Source organism: Cervus elaphus, chromosome 28, assembly GCF_910594005.1.
Source record: "Cervus elaphus chromosome 28, mCerEla1.1, whole genome shotgun sequence".
Lineage (NCBI taxonomy): Eukaryota > Metazoa > Chordata > Mammalia > Artiodactyla > Cervidae > Cervus > Cervus elaphus.
In genome coordinates, this window is record NC_057842.1 from 42,197,988 (window position 1) to 42,207,853 (window position 9,866).

Below are 9,866 nucleotides of genomic sequence, written 5' to 3' on the forward strand. Positions count from 1 at the left end.
AATTTGGGTCTGAATCTTGTAAATCTCTTCTGTCTGCAACTTGATGTTCAGTTTGGAATGGCGTGGGCAATGTAGTTCCTCTTGAAATCTTGAATTTTTTGAATTCATCCATTTCTGATTTACCTTTCTTTCTGAGTATTCAGCATTATTATCTTTCCCCATGCCCTTATAGTTAGATGGGCTAGATGATTAAGCTATGCACATTGGGCTATGAATGGAAGTGTCATTTATGGGCCAAAGCATTTCATTGCTGGTTTGAGTCCCTCCAGTCCTCTCTTGCTCTGGTGATTATAGAGATGACCTCATTTTGTGGAGACAGAGCCAGAAGATGGATGGCTACTTTGCTGCTTATACAACAGTTGTCTTGGGAAGTTGCCCAGGCAGTGCAGTTAACCTTATGTAAGTGAGAAATCTTTGCTGTGTTTAAGTCACTGTGATTTGGAGGGATTTTGTTACTGGAGCATAACTTATCCTGATTCATGAATCATGCCATGTTGGAACTTTACATTTTATTTTCATATGGTATTATTTTTAATTAGATTCTATTTTACTATGGTTCTTTCTCTGGCACATATTTATTACAGCTTTATTGAGGTATAATTGATGTATGGGGTTGCAAAGAGTCAGACACGACTGGGCGAGTAATTCTGATGTATAATAAAATGTACATATTTAAAGTATACAACTTCATGAGTTTTGACATATGTATATGTCAAACCCATGAAATCATCATCACAATTAAAATAATGAACCTATCTATCATCCCAAATGTTTCCTTGTGCCCCTTTGAGATCTCTGCCTCTCTTGTTTTCCCATCCCTGCTCCCCTAATCCCAACCACTGACCTTCTTTCTGTCAGTATACATTAATAAAAATGGAATCTTACAATATGTGTTCTTTTATTGCCTGGTGTCTTTCACCCAACGTAATTATTTGGTGATTTATCCATGTTGTTGTGCATATTAATGGTTCATTCTTTTTCATTTCTAAGTAGCATTCTATTGTATAAATGTACCACAATTTGTTTATTTTTATTCACTTACCTATAATGGACATTTGAGTTGTTCTCAGTTTTTGGCTATTGCAAGTAAAATTGCTATAAACGTTTATGTGCAAGTCTTTATATAGACTTATGCTTTAATTTCTCTTGGATTAATACTTAGGAGTGGAATGACTAGGTCATATAGGAGGAGTATGTTTACCTTTTTAAGAAACCACCAAACTTTTTCCCAAAGTGATTGTACTATTTTACACTCCCGCCATCAAAACAAGAACATTCCAATGGTTCTGCATCCTTGCAATACTTGATATGCTCTGACCTTTAATTTTGTTTTTTTTTTGTTTTTTTTGTTTTTTTTTTAATTTTTTTTAATTTTTTTATTAGTTGGAGGCTAATTACTTCACAACATTTCAGTGGGTTTTGTCATACATTGATATGAATCAGCCATAGATTTACACTTATTCCCCATCCCGATCCCCCCTCCCACCTCCCTCTTCACCCGACTCCTCCGGGTCCTCCCAGTGCACCAGGCCCAATTTTGATTAAATGATTACACTATTCCAAGTTCACAACTTTGTTCCCAATGCCATCAACTTAGGTTCTTAATACTTCTTGCAGTAGTCTCTTACCTGGCACTCCTCCTTTAGATAAATTGAGGGTGTCAGAGAGGAACTTTGTGAACTTCCTCCCACCATCTATAAACTTAGCTCTATCATTTCCACTCATTCCCACCTTGACTTCTGTCAGAGCAGAGGAGTCATGTCTCCACCTCCTCCTGTCTAAATCCCTCTCTCCCCCTCACACTACATTTTGGACCCCATTCTCCTGTGAAGGCTTCTTCTGGGAGCTTTCTCTCTCTGCTAGCTTCCACCTTTCCAGTTACAGGGTATCAGTCTTATATTCAGTTCTTGCCCATCTTTAAAAAACAAAACAAAGATTATCTTGTGACCTTATCTTCCCTCAAGCTACCACCCTATTTTTCATCTTCGATTTAAAGTTAAATATACTGAAAAAAATTAGAAAATTCCCATTGCCTCCACAACTTACTGCAGTCTAGCTTTTAACCCGCTTTCCATTTAAGTTGCTCTCACTTAGGTCACCAGTGACCACCATGTTCCTAAATCTAGCACATTCCAAACTTTCTCTTACGTGAACTCTGGGCAGTCTTTACATAGCTGATCACTTCCTTTTTCTTTTTTGGTCATGCCCCTCCTCTGGCTTGTGGGATCTTAGTTCCCCAGCCAGGGATTGAACCCCAGGCACTACATAGCGCAAGCACAGAGTCCTAACCTCTGGACTGCCAGGGAGTTCCCAATCATTTCCTTCTTAAAACATTTTTCCTCTTGGTTTTCCCAGGGTATCCCTTCAATTCTCCTACTTAGTCGTCTTTTCTCCTTTGCTTTCCTTCTCTGTACTCCCATATGTTATTGTGTCCAGACTGTAACTTTGGCCTTTTCTCATTCCCTCCCGTGGCTTTATTCTGATGTCTGACTAGCTCAGTTGATAAAGAATCCGCCTGCAATGCAGGAGACCCGATTTGATTCCTGGGTCAGCAAGATCTGCTGAAGAAGGGAATGGCTATCCACTCCAGTATTCTTGGGCTTCCCTGGTGGCTTAGTTGGTAAAGAATCTGCCTGCAATGCAGGAGACCTGGTTTGATCCCTCAGATGGCCCCTGAAGAAGGGAATGGCTACCCACTCCAGTATTCTGGCCTGGAGAAATCCATGGACTGTATAGTCCATGGGGTCGCGAAGAGTCGGACATGACTGAGTGGCTTTCACTTTCATTTTCCTGTGGCTTCACTTACACCTTAAGGTCAATGATTACTGAAATTCTGTTTCTATTCATGCCATTCTTGCTAGCTCCAAAGCCACAGGGCTACCTGCCTCCACTTGGATGTTTCCACAAATCCCAACATTTAATATGTAGAAAACTTGATTCACTACCCTCTTTCTCAAATCTGCCTTTCCTGCTATGTTCCCATCATAGTGTATCCACCCTTTGAGCATCCTTGACTCCAAATTGTTGCTTAATTCCTACAATCACTCACTTAGTCAGAGACACTCTCTTCTTTGAGACCTCTTGGATCCATCCCCTTCTATGTACCTCCTTTGCCTTCTTAGCTGATGTTGACATCACCTCTCACCTGGATTGCTATAACTGGTCTCCAAAATAGTCTCTTGGCCACCAGTCTTTTCCCACCTGCAGTCCATTCCCAACAGTGCTCTTTGTAATCTGGCTCCTGCCTGCCTCTCCAGACTTATCTCCTATTACTTCCTCTCTAGATTCTAGATCTTAAACACTCCAGCTGTGCTGAATGGTCTGCATTGCTCTGAATGGGCCATACTTCTGTGCTTCCTGTTGTCCTCTTGGTCTGGAACATTCCCCTTCAATGTCCTTTGCCTTGAAATGTGCTTTTTGTTCTTCTTGACTCTGCTCAGTATTGCCTTTCTAGTGGATTTCCATAGCATTTCCCTGACCTTCCTATGGGATCCTTACTCTGTACGTATGCCTTTATTATTGCGCTTTTCAGTAGTACTGTTCTCAGAGCTGTGGCTGTTACCTTACACAGCAAAAGAGACTTTGCAGATGTGATTAAATCAAGAATCTTGAGATGGGGAGGTTATTCTGAATTACCTGGGCAAGTCCTAAATACAATCACAAATGTCCTTATAAAAGGGAGGTAAAAGGAGATTTGACTACAAAAGGAGGCAGTGTAACCACTTAAGCAAGATAACACACTGATGGTTTTGAGGATGAAAGAAGGGTCCACAGGCCAAAAAAGCAACTCTAAAAGCTGAAAAAGTTAAGGAAACAGACTCTCCCCCTAGAAGCTCTAAAGAAAGTATAGTCCTACTTAAATCTTGGTTTCAGACCAATGAAATATAGTGCAGACTTCTGGTCTTCATAATTGTAAGAGAATAAATATGTATTGTTTTAAGCTACCAAGGTTGTGGTCATTTGCGACAACATCAATAAGAAACTAATATCTTGGGCCAAGTGAGGCCCAGCCCTGGGCCTCATGCTACAGAGACCTCTGCTCTATGCCCATTCCGGCTGTGGAGGTGAAGAGTCTATGTCCTCACTTCCAGACCAGGCACCATGTACCCCAAGACTCCCAAATTCCTTACTAAAGAAATTCTCCCTCAAGACCTATTTATTGAGCCTAAATGCCTCTTCCCAAAGTTGGTTCTTTTGAGACAGACTGTACTGCCAGAGAACTCATGCTCTGATCTGAAGGATTGTCAGAGGAGCAATTATTTGTGGGGTGAACCACTGTATAGACAATAGACTGAAGGGCACAAGAACTAAAGCTAGGAGACCAAAGAGAATGCTGCCACAGTAATTCAGGTAAGAGATGATGATAGAGATGGTAGAGATGGTGAGAAGTGGCTAGAGTCTAGATATATTTTAAACATAAAGGCAACAGGCATCCATGTTGGATGGGAGGTATGAAAAAAAGGGAAGGGTGTGATTCCAAGGTTTCTGCTCTGAACACCTAGAAGGATGATGTTGTCATTGATTGAGATGGTAAAGAAGGGAGATACAGTGCTTACTGAGGTAAAGATTACTGGCTTTATTTAAATGTATTAAATTTAGATGCCTATTACTTATCAAAGTGGGGAAGGTGTTGGATGTTGGATCTTTCTTTTTTCAAAGACTATATGCTTCCAGTAATTATCTTAGGGTCTTAAAATAGAGGTTATTAATAGATGGGTCAAATGAACATGTGACATTCCTTCATAGAAATGTTTCAAGACATACTCACAGTTTTGTATCCTTATATCATCAGATAGGTGAAGATCCAGGCCATTGACATTACACAGCCTGACAAGCTGTGTAAGCCAGGGATGTTAACAGCCTGGTTGTTTAGTATCTTCTTGTTCTTGGGTCTTTCAAACATTTAGGGCAGGTATTGAATATTGATACCAAGTGGATCGAAGCCAGATCCATGGTCTGTCTTACTATCTTAGTCTTGAACTTTCTTAATCTGCTGATTGCAAAAATTTTTCTCTGAAATTTTAACATGTATAATAATTTGACTTTGTTCCACCTGGAATTATGTTGTTTTCCCTACCACATGTTTGGAAAGTTTACAGCCAGAGCTTTTGTTATTTCAGTCTGCTTGAATGCACCATGGATACTAACAGGGCCTGAGAGAGTGTCTGATGTTGCTGAATAGTCTATAAAGGTTGTTCATTAGAAAATGTTAATTTGATGAATGAGCAATAATGCTGATCTTCTGGATCTCAATTTGTAGACGCTATAAAACAATAAACCTATAAATCTTAGTGTGTTTTGTAGTGTTAAAAAGGTCACAGCTCTGTTGCAAGATATTGGAGACTAGATTGTTCATACATTTTCTCTTGTGCATTCTGTAATCAATACCCACTCCTCCCCTCATTCTCCTGAAGTTTCTCTTGTCAAGTTCACCAATGATAGTCACATTACAAAATCAACAGTCATTGTTTTTAATCCTTATTTTACTTACTCTTTCAGCAGGATTTGACCCAGTTGACTACTCCCTCCTGAAACACCTTTTCTCCTTTATTTTGGATCACTGTGTTCTGCTGGTGTGGTGGTTAATTTTACGTGTCAATTTGATTGGACCACAAGGTGCCCAGACATTTGGTTAAACCTTACTTTGGGTGTGTCTGTGAGGGTGTTTCTGGATAGGATTAACACTTGACTCAGTAGGCTGAGTAAAGCAGATTGCCCTCCTAACTGTAGGGGGGCCTCACTGATTCAACTGAAGACCAGAAACAAACAAAAGAACCAAGTCCTGCTGCCTGATTGGCCTGAGATGGAACGTTGGTCTTTTTCTGCCTTTATGTTTCTAAATGAAACAACAGTTCTTCTTGAGTCTTGAACCTGAGGGCTTTCCTGGCTCTCAGGCCTCTATACTCAGATTGGAACTACACCATCAGCACTCCTGGGTTTCCAGCTTGTTCCTATTGACTGTAGACCTTGAGACTTCTCAGCCTCCATAGTAGCATGAGACAATTCTTTATAATAAATTTCTTCATATGTATTTGTTTATTTGCTTGTAAACTATCTCCCCCACTAGAGGATAATGCTATGAGTAGAGACCTTTTGTCTATTTAGTTTGATTCTGTATTCCCAGCATTGGAACTGTGTCTAGCAGATAGTAGGCATTAAATAAGTATTTGTGAACTATATAAAATTTTTTGTATGTGTATATTTTCCTAAGGCGTAAGGCCAGTGACTACTTGTGCTTGCGTGCATATATCTTCACAGGTGCTCAGAATTTGTCCACATATATTATTTATCCTCACATGACCTGTAGGAAGGGAAGGAGGGAACGATTTAACTATGATTCACACCCATTGCTGGAATGGGGAAGTTTAGCTCTTGAGGTTATTAATTTAATGCCCTGTGCTTTGCAGATAAGAGTGCCTCAAAGTGGGCTGCTGGGCTTACCTTCATTTACCTCATGAACACAGTATATCTTGAGGTCTTGTCTTTGAAGAATTTATTTATTTTATAAGGCTGTGCATTTTGCTACAAGACCTGGCCAGTAACAATATACTCAGTCAATATGAATTTTCAGCATTTAAAATTCTTTCCAGACTGGAAAAAATACACCTAAAATTTGTGGCTTGAGGGTTTACAAGCACACATGTGGTTTGGTTTCAGACATCCTTTGGAGCTTGTCTTCCAAACCCAGTAACCAATTTGCACTGATATACAAATAACCCTTTAGTGGCCTGTGAATGCTATTATGTGAGTATTCCCTTCCTGACTTCCCCAATAATCTGGATTAGGTGTTTCAATGATAATTTATGAGCAAGTGTGTATGATTTTTTACATTAATATTTTCACAGGATGGAGATGATACATAATAAACTTTTAAAGTAAATTCACTAATAATTCATCTCTTAAATAGTAATTCTATCACCAGTCACATGCCAAAATTACATTTTTATAATGTGTTTATTTGTGTACAAAATATGTTGTAATTTACTGATGTATATGCAGCAAAGTATTCTATCACATACAACAAAAATACACTTTTTGCCCCCTTCCCCTGCCCTTGAAAATGGCAACACTGTTTTGGCAGTTCAGCAGCTAAAAATAAAGTGCTATAATTAAGCAGTATTGGAATGTCTTCACTCAACAAATGTGATGTACAATTTGAGTATACAACCACATTTTTGTTAGTTTTTTTTCACAGAACAGGAAATTCCACATCCTGAATACCTCCAGAAGATACAAATATTTGTATATATATGTACACATGTATACACTGTATATGTAAAGTGCCAACAAGCCACTTTGTCTCTGTGAGTTTGCTGTGTTTATGTTTATTCTGGCTTTCCAAAATCAGTCACACTGTTGGGATCTCAGAGTTCATCAGCAGGCACTGAGGAGCTCACCAGAGGCTGGCTTGTTAGGGGTGTGGTGTTGGTTAGAGGGTGGAAGGAGTCATCAGACCTCACTGGGGGACCTGGAGCGGAAGGGCACTTTGGACTGGAAACAGCCACAAAACAGGAGCCACAGGGCGCGTTGGATCTCCTGGTTGCGGAAGGCATAGATGATAGGATTGATCATAGAGTTGTAGGTGGCGGGCAGCAGGGTGGCGTAGGTGTAGACATCTGGGTCCTCGTGGCTACCTACCACGCAGTAGATGGCAAAGGGCAGCCAGCTGGCACCGAAAGTGCCCAGCACCACTGCCAGCGTACCCACACCTTTTCTGGTGGCAGCAAAGTGGGGCGGCGCCAGGCAGTGCTGCTGCAGCGCGATCTGGTGTGCGTGCCGCCAGACCACCTGGCAGATGCGCACGTACAGGTGCAGCATGATGCCGAAGACCGCGAAGAAGGTGGCAGAGAGCAGCGCCACATGGCTGCGCGTCAGCGGGCGCACCACGCTGCAGGCGGCGCGCTCCGCCAGGCAATTCCAGCCAAGCACCGGCAGCAGCCCGAGGCCTAAGGACACCGTCCAGGTGGCAGCAAGAAGGAGGTGCACGCCCAACAGGGTCCGTCGCGAGTAATAGGTGAGTGCGTTATAGAGGGACAGGTAGCGGTCCACCGTGATGGCCAGCAGGCTGCTGACTGAGGCAGCGAACGAGGTCACAAGGAAGCCCACAGTGAGCAGGCTCACGGTCTCTGAGGGCACCACGTATTGGAATACGAAGTGCAGGATGAGACCGCAGCCCGCCAGCAGGTCGGCGGTGGCCAGGCTGCCCACCAGCACGAACATGGGCGTGCGCAGCGCAGGGGTAGACGCGATGAGCGCCACTACCAGGGCATTTTCGCCTGCGATCACCGTCCCAGACACGCAGAGCAGTACGTCCCATGGATTCACTGCGGACAGCAGCAGCCCCGGCGGCCCCGCTGGCAGCTGCGAAGACAACTCCAGCGACGCATTAGCTGCGCCGCCGCTCCCCAGCGCCGCCGCCGCTGCGGCTGCCGGGTGCCCCCATTCACCGGTGTCCCGCGCTCCTGCTGCGGTGGCCGCTGCCGCCGCACCCTCGGCCGCCACTGCCACCACCTGGGAGTCGTTGAGCGAAGAGACGCTCGCGTTCATCGCGGCGGGACGTTACACCCTGCGTGGAGAGGGAGAACAAGTGTCAGGTGTGCGGTTCACTCCGCCAGGGTACTTCCTCGGGCGCTGCTGCCCCTCTCGTACTGCCCATCCCGCCCCAGAGCAGAGCGAGGAAGCAGTGGTTGAGAGCCAAAAATAAATCAACACCTGTTGAGTGAGTGAGTGATCCAGTAAGAGTGAAACGCACAAGGGATGCCGCACTGGTATCTGAGTTTTTGCACAGATAAACACACGAAGGACATGCACTCACATTCACACACATCACGTAAGCGTGCCCGTATTTGCAACTGCATCTTGTGCACCAGACTATTATTGGCGGCCCCGGCGAGTCCTGCCCCAGCTCTGACCCGCTTGATCAGGCGCTCTCCTCAACTAAGCGGCTGGGTCGCTGTCCGCGGTGCTGAAAGAGAAGTTTCCGCTCTCGGGGAGCACAGCGCACCCCGTTGGCCTCAGAGATCCCTAGGAAAGGGGTTTGGGGGGAGAGAAGCTGAAATGTCTTTTTAGGTGGAGAGTGTGGAATCAGCTTGGCTCCATTTCTCCGGGGTGAGAAGGGTTCATCCCCTGGCCATCCTTCACCCCTTCCCCTCTGCACACCCTCAAAGTTCCTTTAGAGAGCCCGGTTGCTCACCTGGGGAGTCAGGGCTTCAGGAAATCGCTGATCATGAGAGCTGCGGTGTGGCGCCAGGCTGCGCTCCCCGCGCGAACCGAGCCGACTCCAGAGGAGGTGGCCGGCCCGGCACGCAGAGGAGTGCCGGGAGCTTGTCGCTGTGCCGGTGCTGCGGAGAGTGAGAGATACAGTCAGTAGAAGAAAAGGCGGCTAAGAGCAGCGCGCCCACTGGAGATTGACAGGCAGGGTGCGGTGACGTCAGGCTCCTGGCTCCAGGGTGCAAGCCAGGCACTCGCTCTCCTTGCCCGCCCATCAGCTACCTCCCTCACCATATACCCTCCCCAAACGATGTTTCAGAGGATTCATAGAAGGAGAGGTCGGAGGGCCGCCGCCAGCTCGGAACCTCCAGGAATAGATGGGAGAAAGAGGCAAAGGAGAAAAGAGTGAAGACTAAGGGAAGGCAAGGAGGGTGAAGAGGGAGGGGAGGGGTGGGGGATGAGCTGCACTGGCCAGGCAGCAAGACCCAGGGTCGGAGGTCACTGAGGGGGCCAGGTTGAAGAAAAAGCCCTGGAGAAGAGGGAGCTTGGTGCAGAGAGGTCCAATCAGAGAGGTGCTATCTTAAAAACAAACAAGCAAAAACTTAGGGGACAGGAATGAACTGGTGTGGAGGGGACAGTGAGGGTTTTTTAAAAGG

General features: G+C 44.8%; 1 protein-coding gene across 1 annotated transcript; it reads right to left on the bottom strand.

Annotated features, from left to right (window-relative positions):
* Positions 1–6,935: 6,935 nt before the first annotated feature.
* Positions 6,936–9,346, bottom strand: GPR6 (G protein-coupled receptor 6). Its single transcript, XM_043890175.1, has 2 exons — positions 9,194–9,346; positions 6,936–8,566 (listed from the first exon to the last, which is right to left on the bottom strand). The coding sequence occupies exon 2, from the start codon at positions 8,545–8,547 to the stop codon at positions 7,450–7,452; it is 1,098 nt and encodes a 365-aa protein (XP_043746110.1). The 5' UTR covers positions 8,548–8,566; positions 9,194–9,346; the 3' UTR covers positions 6,936–7,449.
* Positions 9,347–9,866: the final 520 nt, after the last annotated feature.

Bases quoted from the DNA above. Each gene is read 5' to 3' on its own strand.
- GPR6 (XM_043890175.1), bottom strand. From the start codon at position 8,547: ATGAACGCGAGCGTCTCTTCGCTCAACGACTCCCAGGTGGTGGCAGTG.